Raw genomic sequence first — 18198 nt, 5'->3', positions numbered from 1 at the left:
GGAAGTAGGGGGCGGGGCGGGGGCGGGGCGGCGGGCGGGCGCTCCGCGCTCGGGATTGGGCGGGCGCCGGCCCTCGCCCCCGCCGCCGGCCAATCGCCGTGCAGCCGCGCTCGGCGGGGTCAGAGTGCCGCCCGCGCCGGGGGTCGCGTCTTCCCCGCGCCGCTCGCCTCGCCGCCGCCGCTCGCCGCCTCGGACGCGCCCGCTGCCGCCTCCCCGCGCTCCATCCAGGTGGGCACGGCCCGGCCGGCCCGGCCGGGGCCCGGGGGCCCGGGTCTCCGCCCCCCGCCGGGGTTGCATCATCTGCAGCCGCTCGCGGCGGAGAGGAGCCGGCCACCCCTCCCGGTCCCCCGGACCCCCTCTGCCGGTCCGGAGCCCCCCGAAGCCGGGGCTCAGCGCCCACGTGGCCCCGGCCGGACCCCACTGCGCCTGCGGGGGGCGCGGGGCCGCGAGCCTGGGAGCGCCCCGCGGGGACGCGGGTTTAGGGGTGGGGGGCGGCATTTGAGGGCGATGAGCTGTAATAGGGTTTTCGCGGCTTTTCGGACGGGAAAGTGCTCCTTCCCGCCGCTGGCCGGGGTGCGGGTGGATGTGGATGTAGGTGCGCGGGGCCCAGCCCGGCGCGGGGGCGGGTGGGGGCGGGGCGGGGACCAAAACTTTTAGCCTCGGGATTAGTCGGGCGTATGGATCCCAACCTGTGTCCCCGAGAGGCCCCCACCCCCCAAATCCGGTGTCCAGATCTGCTGAGTGGCCGCGGCTTCCCACCTGGCAGTTCTCTGATTTCCATCCGCCCGGGCCCTCACCGCCCCCTGGGGGCCACCGAGGCGGGTGGCCCTGCGGATGCCCTGCGTGCACGGGGACTGCGGCCCGGAGGAGGAAGGCAGAGGAGGAGGAAGGCAGCGCGGCCTGGTGAGGGATTAGGATTTGTCCCACCGTCCGCGCACCAGGTGGCTGAGCCTGGCCGGCCCCAGCCCGCAGGGACCGGAGCAGCAGCCTGTAAAGGGCTTTGGCGGGCTTTTCCTTGTGCGTCCCCAGAGTGTGGTCGCAGCAAGTGAAATGTGGTCTGGGCGAAGGGGATGTCCATCGTGAAACGGCCTGAAAAGCCAGTTGGGGGTGGGGTGGGGGGTGCATCCATTCAGTTATTTGATCAGACCTCACAGTGAGCCCGCCCCCCCCTCCCCCCACTCTGCAGCAGCCCCTCCGGAAGCCACGTCCTGCACTGCAGGGCAGAGCCTGCAGGTTCAGACCCTTGTTACCAAGCAGAGTGCCTTTTGGTTCTGCGCACCAGATCGATTTCAATTCATTTCCCATCAGCCCCTTACCGCGCTGGAGGTTGCTCCAGGGTGAGGCTAGTTGCCAAGAAGGAGCTGCCTGTATGTGCTGGAGCCGGTCTGGGTGGGATTGTGGCCAGGCCCGGGACCCAGCAAGCACCCACCAGCCAGGGTGCTGCAGGCTGCGGGGTGGGGTGGCCTGCAGAATGGAAGGATCCGGTCCCCACGGGCCAGGTGCAGGACAGGGCAGGAAGGCTCTGTCCCCCTTATCGGCCGGGCTTGGCCAAATAATACCTCATTGTATGAATATGCCTCACTTTGTGACGCCAAGACCACTTGCTTTGTCTGCACATTGTGGCTGTTGTGAATAGTGCTGTGATGAATGTGGTGTGCAAATCTCTGTTTCCATTTTTTTGGATAGATGCCAGGAGTAGAATTATGGGGTAGTTAACCTTATTTATTTGTTTATTTGTTTGTTTGCTTATTGATTTCAGAGAGGAAGAGAGAGGGAGAGAGAGAAACATCAGTGAGGAGAGAGAATCATGGATGGCTGCCTCCTGCACGCCCCACACTGGGGATGGAGCCTGCCAACCTGGCCTGTGCCCTGACCGGGAATGGAACGGTGACCTCCTGGTTCTTACATAGACTGACTCAGCCATGCAGGCCAGGCTAGTTAACCTTTTGAGAAAACCACCAAACTTGGCCGAGCACTTGGGGCCTGTTCTTGCTGAGCCCCTGAGTGTGCGGAGCCCTGCACCCCGGGAGGGCAGGCGGGCGGGCGGCGGCAGTCCCCGGGCCCAGCCGCACCAGAGCAGGCTCTTCCGCAGCGTCTGGGAACGGCCTGAACCGATGGCTTCTCTTTCCCGTCCTCTGACAGAGCGAAGCATGTCTTCTGAGACATTCCAAGCAGCAGAGGGGGTGGCCAGGTGCCCCCACCTCTCAGGCACACACTCGGCAAAAGGGAGCCTGGAGCAGGGGCCCGCAGGGGACAAGGACCCCAAGGACCACCAGTGGATCCGGCCCGATACCCCGAGCAGGTGCTCCTGGAAGCTGGGCAGGCCCATCTCGGACTCCCCACATCACCACACCGCCTTGTAAGTCCCTGCCCCGCCTGGAGGGCGGAGCCACCCCCCTTGCCATCGCTGAGCTGCTGGGTGGGGGCGCTGTCCACCAAGGCTCAGGCCAGGGCTTGTTTGCGCCGGTTGGTGCCCCGCACGGGTAGATGCTGAGCGCCCACCTGGCACACTGAGGGAGGGGCGGGGGAGGCTCCCTGGCAGGGCGGGCGGCTCACACAGGGTTTGAGGTGAGTGCGTTTTCAGCATTAGGTTCACACCACACCTCCTGCTGAACTCTAGTCGTAAACATTGCTCCGGACCAACTTTTCCATAGTGACCTCTTTCTGTGGTTGGACAGAGACTGTTGGGTGAATTAACCACAATTTTTTAAGCCTTCCAGTGGGTAGAAGTAGCCATTATCTTGTTCCGAACAACTACAATAGAAACCATGTTCATTCAAGTTCTCAGCCCATCTTTACGAAGCTCCTACTGTGTGCTGTGCCTGTTGTAGGTGCACGAGATCTATCCGGCCAAAGGAAAAAAAGACAGAGCCCCCGGCCACTGGGAAACTTAAATTGAGCTCCCTGTGTTAGATAACCATCTTTATTTCCCTTGTATAATCTTTCAGAGTCAAAGGTTATGTTTTTCAGATGTTTGGTTCTTCTTTTGTTTTTGCTTTTGTGTGTTTTGTTTTTAAATATATTTTTATTCATTTCAAAAAGAAAGGGAGAGAGAGAGAGAGAGAGAAACATCAATGATGAGAGAGAATCATTGATAGGCGGCCTCCTGCAGGCCCCACACTGGGGATTGAGCCCACATCGAACCGTGGCCTCCTGGTTCATAGGTCGATGCCCAACCATTGAGCCCTGCCAGCTGGGCTTAGATATTCGGTTCTTATTCAGTATAACCTGCGTTATCAACATTCCTGGTTATTGATTTTAAGGTCAGAACCGGGGGTGGAGAAAGGGGAGTACTCCTCTGCGGGGCCAATAAATAGGAATGGAAATTTACAAACCCAGAAGCTCAAGCGCTGAACGTATCTCAGCGCTGGGTGCTAGGAGGCCAATGGGCCGCTGGCCAACCGGGATGAGCCCTCGGTGCCAGAACAAACGAAGCCGCAGGTGATGGCGGGGTGTGGCCGCTGGGGGCAGGCAGGGAAGACCGGGTCTGAGGGTGGGGGACCTCCCTCTGGGTCCTGGGGCGGAAGGTTGTGTGACAGCATGACACCTGCCACTCACTTCCTGGTCTAGTCACCCCCCCCCCCCCCCGAAAGCCCTAAGGCTAATCCCGCTGGAAGCTGAGCCCTATGCCCCTGTCCTGGGTCAGGTACCGGTTAGAAGGGAGCTGGGCCTGGGCCCAGGTCAGGCGGGAGCTTACCTGCCAGGGGGGACACCAGACCAAGGTCCCCGAGAGGAAACAGCCCCTTGGGGTTCCTGATCGGGAGACAGGTGGCCTGGCCAGGGGAAGGCCCTGGAGCTGTTACTGCACAGGCAGAAGGTGCCGACGTGTGGGTTTCTGGGAAAGGGGGTTCCAGGGGGCTCCGAGGTGGGGGGGGCTTACAACGAGGGCCAGAGTGGAAGCAGATAAGTGAGTGGAGGGGCCTCAGGGGTGGGGAGGCAGGGCCCTGGCTCTGGTAAGGAGTGTGTGTGTATGGGGGAGGGGGGTTCTAAGAACCAGTGGGGTTGTCCTGGAGGCCTCGGGCTGGCACAGTGCAAGCCATTGAGAGAACGTGACCCAGGGCCACTGCGGTTCAGGCTCTCCCCGGGCCTGCCCTGATGACCGCAGGCAAGGTGACCGGGTTCTCTGCCTGCCTCCCCCGTCCCCCCGCCTAGCGGTGGGGGGGCCACAGCCGCTCTGGCCGCCCCAGCCCCCGCCGGGCGGCTGTGACCTTCGCCACCACCACGTGACGGTTCCGGTGTTTACCTCCGTCCGGCCTTGGCTTTAACTAGTTAATGAGCCAACCCCGCGCGGCCCCAAGAACCTGGCCTGCAGAGTGGGGTCAGGAGCCCTTTGCCCCCAGCCTAGCTCCCCCCTCACCTGGCACCTGCCTCTGGCCTGGCTGTCCCTTCCAGCTCCTTCCACAGTGGAGGGAGCAGCCGGATGCCAGCTTGTCTGCGTGGAAGGCAGCAGGTTTACCAGTTTTGGGGCCTCTGGGATTTAACCCACAACCTTTTAAAAAATACGTATAATTTTAAAAATTGTTTTCAGAGAGGAAGGGAGCGGGAGAGAGAGAGAAACATCAGTGAGAGAGAATCGTTGATCGGCTGCCTCTTGCATGCCCCTCGCTGGGGGTTAGCCCGTAGCCCAGGCCTGTGCCCTGACTGGGAATCGAACCCTGACCTCCTGGCTCACAGTTTGATGGCCAGCCTCTGCCACACCCACACCAGCTGGGCCCAATCGGCAACCTTTGATAGATGAGCCACCGGCCAGGGCAGTTCTTTGACTTAAAGCACATGTGTCAAACACAAGGCCCGCGGGCCAAATCCGTCCCGCCAGGCCTTGCAATGTGGCCCGCACCGCGCTGTCATCACTGCACTCCGCTGCGTTTCCATCACAATGACAGTTTATGACTGTTCAGTAAACCATTCGGCCCGCGATTTAGGCTGGAGTTTAGATTTTGGCCCCTTCTCTGATTGAGTTCGACACCCCTAACTTAAAGGAATGTGCGGACCTGCCAGGGCTGTATCATTTTGTTTTTCTGAGTAATCATGGGCTCTTCTGTTTTAGGGCAAAATCGCCCAAAATCTTGCCAAATATCCTGAAGAAAATTGGAGATACCCCCATGGTGAGGATCAATAAGATCGGGAAGAACTTTGGCCTGAAGTGTGAGCTCCGTGAGTACCCGCTTCCCCCGTCTGCGCTCGGCCCGCGGGGGCTGGGGGCTGGGGCTGGGGGGTCGTAGGCTGGCCCGGGCAGCATCTTCCTCTTGCAAACACTACGAACTTTGAGGAGGTGGGGGAAGTCGTCCTGAGGAAAGAGCAGAGCGAAGGCCTGGGCCCAGGGAAGGACAGCTGGGCAGGGCGAGTGGCAGAGAGTAGAGAGCCTGGGCGGTGGGAGGCGGGGTGTGGAGGGTTTGGGGGGCCTGGTTTGGGTGTGACCCGGGTGCAGTGGCTTTGGGGCATCAAGTTGCCTGGCAGGGGCCACTGGGTATGCCTGGGCCTTACGGCTGCAGGAGGCTCAAGTGAGCCGACCGCTGTTCGCCCGCAAGCTCCTGTTGGGACTGCTGGGGGTCTGACCCGAACCCCCGGTGGGGGCTTCTTTGGGGGCGCCTGTCTCCTTCCCTGGGAGCTGCCACGTGGTCTCTGCAAGGCCCTGCCAGCTGGGTGGTGGGTGGGCGTGGAGGGGTCCGATGCACAGACCCGCGGAGACCAGGCCTGGCCCCGCCTCCGGGGGGAGCAGGGAGTGGGGGAGGGGACGGACGGGGGTCCGGGGCCGTCCTGTCTCATGACCCGTCTCCGGCGCCCAGTGGCCAAGTGTGAGTTCTTCAACGCGGGCGGGAGCGTGAAGGACCGCATCAGCCAGCGCATGGTGGAGGAGGCGGAGCGCGCGGGCGTGCTGAAGCCCGGCGACACCATCATCGAGCCCACGTCCGGGAACACAGGTGGGCGCTGGCAGGCCCGGCCCGGGCGGGGGGACCCCGGGATGGGGGACCCTGGGCAGGGGGACCTGCGGCTGCTACGGGCCTGGCCGGCGGCTCTTCCCCGCCGTTCGCTCGGCAGAGTGCACGCCAACAGCTGCGTGCTGTGCCGCCTCCTCCGCCATCTGGCAGCCAGGCCTGCATGGGTGAGGTCGGATGCTCACCTGAGCTGCTACCCACCCCCCCTCCAGACTGGAAATCTGCCTCAGATCCCTCCCGCTGCCATTGCAGAAACCCCCGAGGGCGGCTTAGCCAGCTCGCCGGCCCCCTGCCCGACCTGGGGGTGGAGGCCAGGCCAGGGGCTCGCAGGCTGGTTCCTCCCGAGGCCTCTCCTGGGCTGTGGGCGCTGCCTCCCTGCTCCTCACACGGCCGCCTCTCCCCACGTGTCCGTGTCCTCCTCTTACTCCGGGGACACCTGTCCTGCGTGACCTCACTTAGCCTTACCCCCTCTTCTAAGACCACCGCAAGCACAGTTGCTTTCTGAGGTGATGGGGGTGGACTTCCGTGTAGGAATTTCGGAGGACACAGGTCAGCCCGTAGCTCTGCCGCCTGGCCCCCGGATCCATGCCTTCTCACATGCAGATCACCCCAGCAGCCCCACAGGTCCGCTCCTCCAGCCTCTTCCCTGCAGGCCAGGGCTCATCCCCGTCAGGGTGGGGGAGTGTCCTCCCGGCCAGTTCCCCCAGCTGTGAGCCTGTGAAACCAGCGGGTCACAGGATTCAAAAACATAGGACGGACTCCCCTGTTGCAAAGGGAGGGACCAGACAGAGGAGGGGTGCTTGGTCCCCAGCGAGTCTGAAGCCCAGGTGGGCAAATTCCGTCGGGTCCACAGGAATTTTCTTCTTCGGCTCGAACCCCTGCCCTCTGGACGGCAGCCCCGACCCCTTTGTGACCAGGGAGGCCGCCCTGCTGGGCTCTGCCTGCCTCCGGGGCTCCTTCCTTTCCTAGAAGGACCGGGTGCCCACCCATAGCCCACAGTGTTTGCTCTCCCTGCTACGGTCCTCGGCACCCACACCAAGCCGGGCACCCACACCGAGCCGGGCACCCACACTGAGCTGGGGGCACCCACACTGAGCCGGGCACCCACACCGAGCAGTGGGCACCCACACTGAGCCGGGCACCCACACCGAGCAGTGGGCACCCACACTGAGCTGGGGGCACCCACACCGAGCCGGGCACCCACACCGAGCCGGGCACCCACACTGAGTCGGCACCCACACCGAGCCGGCACCCACACTGAGCCGGGCACCCACACTGAGCCGGCACCCACACCGAGCCGGGCACCCACACCGAGCCGGGCACCCACACTGAGCCGGGCACCCACACTGAGCCGGGCACCCACACTGAGCCGGCACCCACACCGAGCCGGGCACCCACACCGAGCTGGGCACCCACGCTGAGCCGGCACCCACACCGAGCCGGCACCCGCACCGAGCCGGCACCCACACCGAGCCGGGGGCACCCACATCGAGCTGGCACCCACACCGAGCCGGCACCCACACTGAGCCGTGGCAGCAGCAGCAGCTGGAGGAATTGAGCTTGTGTTTGCCCCTGGCTCTCCCTCCCTGCGAGCACGCGCCCGTCCACTTGTCTCCGCGTTCTCACCCCTGCGGACAGCGGGCAGTGCCCGCTCCGGGGCCCTCGGCTGGTCTCGGCACCCAGACCGGCTGCAGGTGCCGGGCAGCGGCTCACCCTGTGCTCCGCAGGGATCGGGCTGGCCCTGGCGGCCGCGGTGAAGGGCTACCGCTGCATCATCGTGATGCCCGAGAAGATGAGCATGGAGAAGGTAGGTGGCGGGCCTGCCTCCCGGGACCCCCGGGCGGGCGGCGGGCCGCGGGCCGAGCTCCCTGTCGCCCGCAGGTAGACGTCCTGCGGGCCCTGGGCGCCGAGATCGTGAGGACACCCACCAACGCCAGGTTCGACTCCCCCGAGTCGCACGTGGGGGTGGCGTGGCGGCTGAAGAACGAGATCCCCAATTCTCACATCCTGGACCAGGTGAGGCTGGGGGCCGGGGTGCCGTGCATTCAGAGGGTGGGCCCAGGGGGTCTCCTGGGGGTGTCGGGGTGGGGGGTGCTGAGAGGCTGAGAGCCAGAAGGTGGTGGCACGTGCCCCAGGCGTCTCCCAGCTCAGGAGCCTCCAGCGTGAAGCCAGGCCTCGGGTCGTGGTACTGGGTGGGCGTGACTTTGGCTGAGGACCCTGGGAGCTCTCAGAAGGTGTAAAACCCTTTTCCCTGGACGTGCTTCTGTCTCACTCATTTCGCTCCCGGGTTATTGACTCAGAAATTTGCATCTGAAGAGGGGGGTTTAATGTTTGTGTCTGCCTGCCCGCTGCCCTGCGCCTGTTGTGGCTGCGTGTGTGCCTGCCTCTCACAGCCCCTCTGCTGTCTCCTGCAGTACCGCAACGTCAACAACCCCGTGGCTCACTACGACAGCACGGCCGAGGAGATCCTGGAGCAGTGCGATGGTGTGTGCGCCTATCCCGCCCGCCCCCCCCCCCCCCCCCCCCCCCCCCGCCGCTCTCCCTGGTTGTCTGGGGGTGTCCGGATTACCTACCCACTCTTTGGCAAACTCCTATGCATTCTTCAAAACCCAGATCAAATGTCCTCCCTCTGAAGTGCTATCCAGAGCATCTCTCTGGAGCGGTTTCTGCTTCTGTTGTGCTCTCTTGCGCATCAGCAGGCAGTCTTGTTTGTCTGCCAGCTGCAGAAACTCCCGGGTGCAGGCAGTGAGGGTGTCCTTGGCGGGGCTGGGCTCACAGCTGGGCTCACAGCTGGGGCTTCACGTGGCTGAAGGGCACTAGGCATCAAGCCCCGACTTGGGCCTTGGATTCCACCTTCAGGTGTTCCCGTCTCCCAGCTTGGGTGGTAATGCCATGGTTGGCTTACTCTCTGTACGGACCTGAGGCTCCCTGGCACATCTCCATGTAACCGGTGCCAAGGCCCGTCCGCAGGACTGTGATGGCTCCTGGAGGGCTGTTTCCCTAGGAGAGAGGAGGGGATTCTGCCCGGTGGTGGGATCCAGGCATTGGCTCCCCGGAGTTTTATGTGTGAGAATTCTCTCATTTGGCAAAAACAGCCCTCCACCTCGGCACGGGGCCCGCGCAGACCTGTCTGCAGGATGCCTGGGCTGGCGCTCGGCAGCGAGAGAGCCCAGATGATTTCTGAACCAAGCCTGGGTGATTCGTTCTGGTTCCTGTGTAATTTAGTTATCTCTTTGTCATCGGCCAAAAGCAAGCAGCACAGGAAAGTGCATAGTGCCTGGCCGGGGGGCCTCAGTGGTTGAGCGTCGACCTGTGAACCAGGAGATCTCAGTTCGGTTCCAGGTCAGGGCACATGCACAAACATTGCGGGCTCGATTCCCAGTGTGGGGCATACAGGAGCAGTCAGTCAATGATTCTCATTATTGATGCTTCTATTTCTCTCCTGTGGAGAGCGGCTACAGTGTTTGGACTGATGAGAGGGCACAGTCCTCTCAGGCCACGTGCAAGTCCCAGCGTGGAGGGCAGAGCCCTCCCAGCACAATGATAGCCAACAGCTGGAGTTGTAAGCTGGCCCCTATGGTCTGAACACGTGGCCCCACATGCCTGAGTGATGTGGGCTTGATAGAGTTCAGGTGCATGTAATTGAGTAGATTCGAAACCCACGGGAATGTGGTAAACATCCTGACCACGCCCTTCCTTTGCCTCGTGGCATCGGCTATAAAATAAAGACGGCTGGTGGTCTTGGTGCTATCGCTAGCTCTTCATCGGAGAGGACAGCGTCCCGCCCGGCCCCAGCTTTCATTCTCTTGTCTGTCTTTTCTCCATCCTTCACCGCCTGCCCCCTCTCAGGCTCACCGAACCTGGCTGAGCTGGCGCGGCACGTACGGCGCCCAACATGGGGCTGAGTGTGCCATGGCCGTGCCGGCTCGCCACACTCTCCCTCTCTCTTCCTCTCTGAAGTCAATAAAAGTATATTTTTTTTAAAAAAGAAAAAACGCATGAGGAGCCTCCCTGGGCCCCGTGCCCCGCAGGCAGCCTCTGCATCTGTCCTTCCTGCACCTCCTGCCGGGCCTCACACCGAGTAGAGTCCGTGCCGAGACTTAGTGAAGCTCGCGGCCCCTGAGGCCCAGGGGGTGCTTCTCAAGGACAAAGGGCTGTGAGGAGAGCCTGTGGGAACTGAAGTTTGACCCTTTTGACGACCTGCCTTCATCTTGGTCGAGTGAGTTTTCACGTATTAGAATGTTCCTCCTTCAGGGAAGCTGGACATGCTGGTGGCTTCGGCAGGCACCGGAGGCACCATCACAGGCATCGCCAGGAAGCTGAAGGAGAAGTGCCCTGGGTGCAAAGTGAGTGCCCGGGCGGCCAGGGGGTTGTGGGCTCTGCCGGGAGCGAGGAGCCCAGCGACCAAATGGGGGGGGATGGGAGTCCATTTGGGTGGCGCCCAAGGGTCACTGTGAATCTTGAAGCTTTTGGGTTCAGGACCTGCATGTGCCCCGTCGGGGGCTCTGAGAGGGAGGGCCCCGGGTTTGGAGTTGAGGGGCCTGGGGTGGGGCTCCTAGAAATATGTGGCGGGTGGTGCTGAGCCCACTGCCTCCCTCTGCCCAGAAAGAGGTCAGCGCCCAGCACTTCTCCAGGCCCCACTGCCCCCGGGGCGTGTGCCAGGCTGCCCTGGGACGTTCTGTGCGGGGAACTGCCTGGATCCACTTCTCCCAGCTGCCCCTGAGTTTTAATCACCCCGAGCCGGGAACAAGACCTGCACCCCCCGGGCAGATCGTTAACAGGTGCCCATCGGGGGTGGTCTTTGCCTCCGATGATGGCACCAGCCCTAACGGTCTCCCCCTGTAGATCATTGGGGTGGATCCTGAAGGCTCCATCCTCGCTGAGCCCGAGGAGCTGAACCGGACGGAGCTGACGGCCTACGAGGTGGAAGGGATTGGCTATGACTTCATCCCCACGGTGCTGGACCGGACGGTAGGTGGGGCTGGTGTTCGCGTCCCCTCCTCAGGGCTCGCTCTTTGACAGCTTGCACGTCTGCATGGCTGGCTGACCAACCCCTGGCGCCCGGCTGGCTTTCCTGTGGGGCAGGAGGAGAGACATGACCCTGTAAGCAGGTAGGGGAAGGGTGGAGCCCCAGGTCAGGACCGGGCGGCAGGCTGCACCATATCCAGGTAGTGACATGCAGTTACGGGGCAAAGACTCGCAGAGTTCAGCTCTGGCCGTGCCCACAGACCAGGCCCCTGCGGAGGCGGGAGCTCTGGCGGTTGAGTAGGGGAAACCTAGGAGGTAAGGACCCCAGAACAGACTCTGAAGGACCCACCAGGGGGCTTTGTTCTGAGGGACGGAGAGTCCAGCCACAGGACACACGGCCGGGCCTCGGGAGCCGGCGGGCAGTTGAATAGCCGCGTGCACGTGTGTTGGACCAGGGAGAGGTAGGAGGTTCCAGGTTTGGAGACCTGAGTCTCGGACCCCGGATCAGGGCCCGGGCCGTGCCCGTTAAGGGTCGCAGTTCCCGGACGTGAGGTTGTGAGCACAGCTGGGGGCCCCCCACCCCGGCAGCACCCCCGCCCGAGCGCCCCCCGGAGCCGGCAGTCTGGTCCTGCCCGCAGGTGGTGGACAAGTGGTTCAAGTGCAACGACGAGGAGTCCTTTGCCTTTGCCCGCATGCTGATTGCGCAGGAGGGACTGCTGTGCGGTGAGTGGCGGGCGGGGCGGCGGCCGGGGCGCAGAGACACGGGGGGCGCTTGCCTTCTGCCGGCTTCCGGGCCAGATTGTAAAGGCTCCCCATCCTGGGCTGCATGGCGGCTTCCCCGGTGCCGTCCGTCCACTCTGACCCCCAGGGGGACAGCCGGCCTGTCCTCCGATCGGCGGTCACTCCACAGGCCGGTAGGAGGGCCCTTACAGTGTGGCAGAGGTCTGGGTCAGGGTCCGGGGCCGTGGGGTGCCTGCAGCCGCATGCTGTCTCCTGTGTTTAACCGCCGGAGCATGAGGCATGGCATGAGGGCCTGAGAGGGCCTGGGAGGCCGGGGGGCCCAGAGCTTGACAGGAAGAGGAAGCAGCTGTTGTCTTCGCTCTCCCACAGTCACCAGTGAGGGCAGGGGTGGCTGCTGAGAGGAGCACTGTGATTGGTGTATGCTTTGGGGCCAGAATGTCAGGACACCTGGCTTTTTCAATCAAGACCAGCCCTGTCGTTGGGGAGTTCCCCCCACCCCCACCCACCCATCAATGGGGGTTCCAAGCGGGGCGGGTGCTGGGAGAGGCTGGAGGGTGTCCATCTCCAGAGCTTTGTGGCGAGGAGAGGGGACCAGGCTCCTGCGGGCTCGCCTCCCTCTGACACTGGGCTGGGTCTCGGCAGGTGGCAGCTCGGGCAGCGCCATGTCGGTGGCGGTGAAGGCGGCCCAGGAGCTGCGGGAGGGCCAGCGCTGTGTGGTGATTCTGCCCGACTCTGTCCGCAACTACATGTAAGCAGCCTCCGCCCTCCTCCCGCGCAGGCCTGGCCTGCCTGGCACCGCCTCGGGGATGCTGTGGTGACGCCGCTGGATCTCCCCTGAGATCTGACAGCAGGGGTTCGGGGTGGGGCCAGGGGCCCTGCAAGCCCTGCACTCCCCTCCCCAGCCAGGCCTCCACCACAGCTGCCAAGGTCATCTGCTCCCCACTGCTCCCCACTACGTGGGTCCTGGAGCCACCTTTGTATTTATTTGTTTATTTGTTTATTTGTTTTTATTCTCTTCCACTCTTAGTAGAGCATCATTCTCCATCTTGCCTTCTGGCCCATTGGAGGATGCAACATGTCTCTTTGTTTTTATTTCTTTAGACTCGGGGTGGCGTTGGTTAATAGGATCATATAGGCCTCAGGTGCACATTTCTATGGTGCATGGTTTGTATGTTGCATTGTGTGTCCACCCCCCAAAGTCAAATCATTTCCCGTCACCATGTGCACTGAGTGGCCAGATTATGATGATCTCTGAACGCATGATGATCTGGCCTCTGTGTGTGTGTGTATTAAAGGCCCGGTGCATGAATTTGTGCATGGGTGGGGTCCGACCAGCCTCGCCAGTGGGAGGGAACATGGGTGATTGGCCAAACTGCCTTCTGGTTGAGGGGAGAATTTACATATCAGGCTTTTATTATATAGGATATACACTGAGTGGCCAGATTATTATGCTTCCAGAGATCATAATAATCTGGCCACTGAGTATATATGGCTGCCCCTACCCTTTACAGCCCCCCTCCCCTTTCAGTCCACCTTTTTAGAGCAGGTCCCTGGCGAAGCAGAAGTGAGGAGGGCTGGGAGGAGGGGGCCGACGGCAAAGGTTCCAGAACAGCATCTCTGTGCTGGTAGACCAGATGCCCCTGGACATCACATTCCCACGGGCTCTCTACAGTCTGGTTCCCAGGCCTCTTCCTGGAGCTCCAGCCAGCCACGTGGGGGGCTCCTGGACCGGTGGGGTCGGGGAGGGGTCCTGGGCTTCTGTGGGAACTGTGCCCCCTGGTGTGGGCAGAGACGGTGGTGAGACCCTCCGCCAGGCCCTGCTGACCTCCCGTCTCCTGCAGGTCCAAGTTCCTGAGTGACAGGTGGATGCTGCAGAAGGGCTTCCTGAAGGAGGAGGGCCTCACGGTGAAGAAGCCCTGGTGAGCACACCTCTGAGCAGGCACGCCCAGAGCCACATGGCTGCGGACGAGGTCCCTGGGACCCGGGTGCTGTGCCTGTCCCACGTCTGGCTGGTCATCCGCACTCTCCCTGCGTGAATTATCCTGGACTCCCACCTGCTGGCCCTCAGCCCTCCCCGCCCTGCCCTCTCCCCTCAGGTGGTGGCACCTCCAAGTCCAGGAGCTGAGCCTGTCCACTCCGCTGACGGTGCTGCCCACGGTCACCTGCAAGCACACCATCGAGATCCTCCGGGAGAAGGGCTTCGACCAGGTGCCCGTGGTCGATGAATCGGGGTCAGTCTCAGCCATATCCAGGACAGGGCGGCCGGCTGGCCTCAGTCCCCGCATAGGGATGTCCATGGCCATGTTCCTGAGCGCTGGCTGGGAGGGGGTGGCCGTGCTAACCCTGAGCCCAGGAGGAGACATGGTCCCATGACTGACACTTGTCAGATGGAAATACCCAAAGGACTCATGGCTTACTGTCTGCCCCTGGATGGGCAAGTCCAGGGCAGGGCATCTGATCACTGTCTTCCTGCCACATGTGAGCACTCGGCAGGTATCTGTTGAACTTTAAGAGGGATTCCACATTCTGGCGCGGAGGGAGGACGGCTGTGGGCGGGTCCTGCTGTCTCAGGGAGGGCCCTGCACTGACCCACCCCCCACACCCCTCAGAGTGATCCTGGGGATGGTGACTCTGGGGAACATGCTGTCCAGCCTGCTCGCTGGGAAGGTGCAGCCATCAGACCAAGTTCACAAGGTCATCTACAAGCAGTTCAAGCAGGTATGGGCTCCGCCTCTGTCCTTGGGGGCGGGACACAGTGCTTCCTGGGTGAGGGGCCAGGTCCCCAACCCTCTGCACCGCTCCCGTGCAGCCGGGCCAGTGCTGGCTGCCCCCCCTCGAACCCGTACATCTGAGAGTTCGGCCCAGCTTCGCAGGGTGGCGGTGGGGAAAGGCCCATTCGTGAGGGCCCGCGCACGCCCGCTGTATTCCGGCCACGCCTGGGGGTCGGTTTCTTAACATCGGGCCCTCATTTCCCCCGAGAAGCTTTCGTTTAAGAACACCTGGCTCACAGTGATTTAATAGAAGGTCCTGGGAGAAGCCCGCTTCTCAGGCAATGTTGGCCACCCTCTGACAGGCTTGGGCAGCCGACTGGACCCTGCTCTCTGTGGCCCAGAGGCAGTGCCATCGGGGTGCCCCCTCTCCCTGGTCCCCATTTCACACCTGCCTTCTCCAACCTCCTGTGAGTGCGACTAAGATTGAGCCCAAACCTAGGAGATAATTTGACCTTCCTTTCCCCTCCCCACACTACACACACAGCTGGCATGTCACTGGAACCCATATATTTGTGCCCATTTCATCCCCTCCCCACCCCACCCCACCCCTGCCCCTGTAACAAGGAGACCCCAGGAGAGCATGCTGTCCAAACAGTTGAGGTTCCATCGCGCTCCTCTCCGCCGAGGGCCTGGCTGGGCTGCCCAGTGGGCGCTGACTGCGGCCTCTCTTCCAGATCCGCCTGACTGACCCGCTGGGCATGCTCTCGCGCATCCTGGAGACGGACCACTTCGCCCTGGTGGTGCACGAGCAGATCCAGTGTAAGTGGGGCTGGGGGCCGGCTGGGGGCGCCCTGAGGGCTCGGGCCCCTGAGGCCTGTCCCAGGCTGCCGCCTGCGCTTTTGGACTCAGGGGTGGTGACCTGCAATCATCCTCAGCCTTGGGCACGGTTCCTAAAGGAGCCCCTCTGTGGGTGCCCACAGGGTAAGGGTTGTAATCGGAATTGGGAGTGCCCTGGAGCCCGCCCCCCACTCAGCTGAGGGCCGCCTGGGGGCCTGGGTGGCCAAGCCTAACCGTCTCCCGTCCTTGGCTCCACAGCGCGGGACCAGGCCTTGGCAGGAGTGGTGGGGGGGCCTGCAGGTATGTACGCCCGCTGTCCGGGGTGCCAGACCCCGAAGCTTGGTTTGGGAGGGTTCTCCCTCACCTCACGTTTACTCATATGTAAACACACCCCAGAACGAGTCCCGATTTCAGGGTCCCTATAGGAAGCGTCCTTGGGCACAGCACGCCCGGTACCGTGTCCACTGCGGCCTCCCTGCTGTTGGCGGAACTGCAGGGTCCTAACAGGCTCTGAGCCCTGACAGAGGTGGCCAGCGCCGCTGTGCATGAGGCTCCGAGGTTCTGGAGGGCCAGGCTGCAGAGGCTGCACAGACCACCCTCCCCTGCAGGGGACACACTTCTCCAAATGCCACTTTGCCTCCAAGTCCCTGAAATGTGGGAGCTGGTGTCCTCTCTGCTCCCGTGTTTTTCCCTGAGGTGCTTGAATAGGCCAGCAGGGTGTCTGGCTCCTCTGTCTCGCTGCACTCCAGCCTAGGGGCAGATGTCAAGACGCTGGGCTGGGGTCTGGCGGAATAGAAATGTGACCTGGGTGCTTCTCACCCACACCTCAGCTCCACCGGGCTCTCTGTGCTTCGTGATGACAAGGGTCTCCGGAGAAACAGAGCCAGAGGGATGTGTGTATGTAGATTTATTACCAGGTCTGGCTCACACGACTAGTTTGGCGAGTCCCATGACCTGCAGGGGGAGTGGGCAGACTCGAAACCCAGAAGCCAACGTTTCGGTTCAAGTCCAAAGGCTGGAAAGGTCCCCTCTGACATGGGGAGCCTTTTTTTCCTACTCGGTCTTCAGCTCGTTAGAGGAGGCCCGCCACTCACACCAGAGGGCAGCCTGCTTTGCTCAGCCTACCGATTCAAATGCTGACCTCATCTAGAAACACCCAGGAGAGCGTCTGACCAATCTGGGCATTCCAGGGGCCAGTCAAGTCCAACCACCTCAACAATCCTCACTGCTCTTAGCGGGCCCAGGGCCAGCGTTCCCTCTAAGCCCCAGAGAAAAGCATGGATTTGAAGATAATCACAGGCCAGAGGTGTGAGCTTATGTAGCTTGTGGGTGTGCTTGGTGCTGGAGTTTCATGCCAAGACTTGAACTTTGGGCACCCAGACAGACCACAGGCGTATGGCCAGTGGGCACGGCTTGGCGAGGTTAACACCTTGCTCTCTGCAGCTTCGCCCAGATGGCTCCTGTGAGCAGAAGGCATCTGTTGGTGGTCCTCCGTGGGTGCTGCGCAGGTTCCCACAATACACTCAGCCTGTAGGCCCTGGGCAGGCTCAGGGCTGGTCCCCAGGGCCACACTCTGGTGGAGCCGCTGAGTGTCTGGGAATAGGGCAGCTCCGTGTGGAGATGCTTTAACCTACTGCCTAATTCCCTCCTCAGACCACAGCCCTGAGAAGTCCAGCAAGAGGCAGATGGTGTTTGGGGTCGTCACCGCCATTGACCTGCTGAACTTCGTGGCTGCCCGGGAGCGGGACCAGAAGACAAAGTCAGCCAGTGCCTTGGATTCCAGAGTCGTCCAGCTCTGACCCTGCACAGGCCGCCTGCTCTTTGGCTCCCACACACTGAACAAGAAGCCTGTGTGCCTTTTAACTGCCCGGTGCTGGGCACTGCCCGGGGTTACGGCAGCAATGAGCAGGTTTAGGGTTCTTAGCCCAAGGGCAGGATAAATGTTAGTTTCCCTTGTATTAACACTGACAATTGGATGAATCTATGGTTTATTAAAATGTGCTTTTCTTTTTAACTTTCTCTTGAAAAATGTTTCAACAAGGAAATCTTATTAAAAGGGAACTCAGCCAGGTGGATGAGCCCGTGCGTGATGGGGGCAGAGTGGACTGGAAGCAGAAGGAAATGCCTTTTCCGGAGGAGAATCCAGATGGGGAGCGGCAGAAGGGGCTCAGGAAGTAAGGATCATGCAGTGACCCGCACACAGCAGCGCTGCCTGTGGGAATGGGCTGGTTCCAGTGGCTTGAGTATTTGGGTTTAATTGAGGTGAAATCCACATACCTAAAATGAACAAGCTTTAAATGTACAATTTCAGTGGCATTTATTACATCCCCCTCTGCCAGGTTCAGTCACTTTCATCACCCCCAGAAGCAGCCATCCCCCCTCCCCCCGCCCCTCCCTCCCCCCGCCTGGCAACACTGATCTGCTGTGTCTCCATGTGGTTTACCTGTTTGGGATGTTTCAGATAAATGGATCGTACAATCTGGCCTTTTGTGTCTGGCTTATTTCACTTAACATGTTTTCAAGGTTCATTTTGTAGTCGGTGTCGGTACTTTATTCCTTTTTATGGCTGAATATTTCACTGTGGATATGCCACATTTTGTTTACCCATTTATCATCGATGGACACTCAGGTTATTCCCCCTCTCTGGCTACTATGAATTATGCTGCTATAAACAGTCATGTATGAGTGTTGGTCTGAATAACTATTTTCTTTTTTTTTTTTTTTAAATATATTTTTTATTGATTTTTCACAGAGAGGAAGAGAGAGGGATAGAGAGCTAGAAACATCGATGAGAGAATCATCGATCAGCTGCCTCTTGCACACCCCCTACTGGGGATGTGCCCGCAACCAAGGTATGCCCTTGACCGGAATCGAACCCGGGACCTTTCAGTCCACAGGCCGACGCTCTATCCACTGAGCCAAACCAGTTTCAGCTGAATACTATTTTCAATAATTTTGGGTGGATACCCAGGACTGCACTTGCCGGGTAGTGTAATTCTGTGGTT

The 18198-nt window shown here is 61.3% G+C and overlaps 1 protein-coding gene across 2 annotated transcripts; it reads left to right on the top strand.

Annotated features, from left to right (window-relative positions):
• The first annotated feature begins 79 nt into the window (after positions 1 to 79).
• On the top strand, positions 80 to 17216 carry CBS (cystathionine beta-synthase). 2 transcript variants are annotated; one of them, XM_036446697.2, is made up of 17 exons: positions 80 to 228; positions 2143 to 2359; positions 5048 to 5154; positions 5787 to 5921; positions 7664 to 7743; positions 7818 to 7952; positions 8351 to 8420; positions 10191 to 10282; positions 10782 to 10907; positions 11543 to 11627; positions 12288 to 12393; positions 13487 to 13564; positions 13742 to 13876; positions 14255 to 14363; positions 15091 to 15175; positions 15452 to 15493; positions 16847 to 17216. In XM_036446697.2, exons 2-17 carry the CDS (start codon positions 2151 to 2153, stop codon positions 16990 to 16992), a joined length of 1740 nt encoding a protein of 579 aa, XP_036302590.1. In that variant the 5' UTR covers positions 80 to 228; positions 2143 to 2150; the 3' UTR covers positions 16993 to 17216. The 2 variants fall into 2 exon arrangements, with proteins under 2 accessions (XP_036302590.1, XP_036302591.1); XM_036446698.2 differs by lacking the exon at positions 15452 to 15493.
• Positions 17217 to 18198: the final 982 nt, after the last annotated feature.

The sequence above is a fragment of the Pipistrellus kuhlii genome, unplaced genomic scaffold (genome assembly GCF_014108245.1).
Source record: "Pipistrellus kuhlii isolate mPipKuh1 unplaced genomic scaffold, mPipKuh1.p scaffold_m20_p_2, whole genome shotgun sequence".
Taxonomy (NCBI): domain Eukaryota; kingdom Metazoa; phylum Chordata; class Mammalia; order Chiroptera; family Vespertilionidae; genus Pipistrellus; species Pipistrellus kuhlii.
The sequence above is the reverse complement of the archived record's forward strand: the minus strand, read 5'-3'. Positions and strand labels throughout refer to the sequence as shown.

Bases quoted from the DNA above. Each gene is read 5' to 3' on its own strand.
- CBS (XM_036446697.2), top strand. From the start codon at position 2,151: ATGTCTTCTGAGACATTCCAAGCAGCAGAGGGGGTGGCCAGGTGCCCC. The intron at 14,364-15,090 runs GTATGGGCTCCG...CCTCTCTTCCAG, and splicing joins TCTACAAGCAGTTCAAGCAG to ATCCGCCTGACTGACCCGCT. The intron at 15,176-15,451 runs GTAAGTGGGGCT...TTGGCTCCACAG, and splicing joins GGTGCACGAGCAGATCCAGT to CGCGGGACCAGGCCTTGGCA.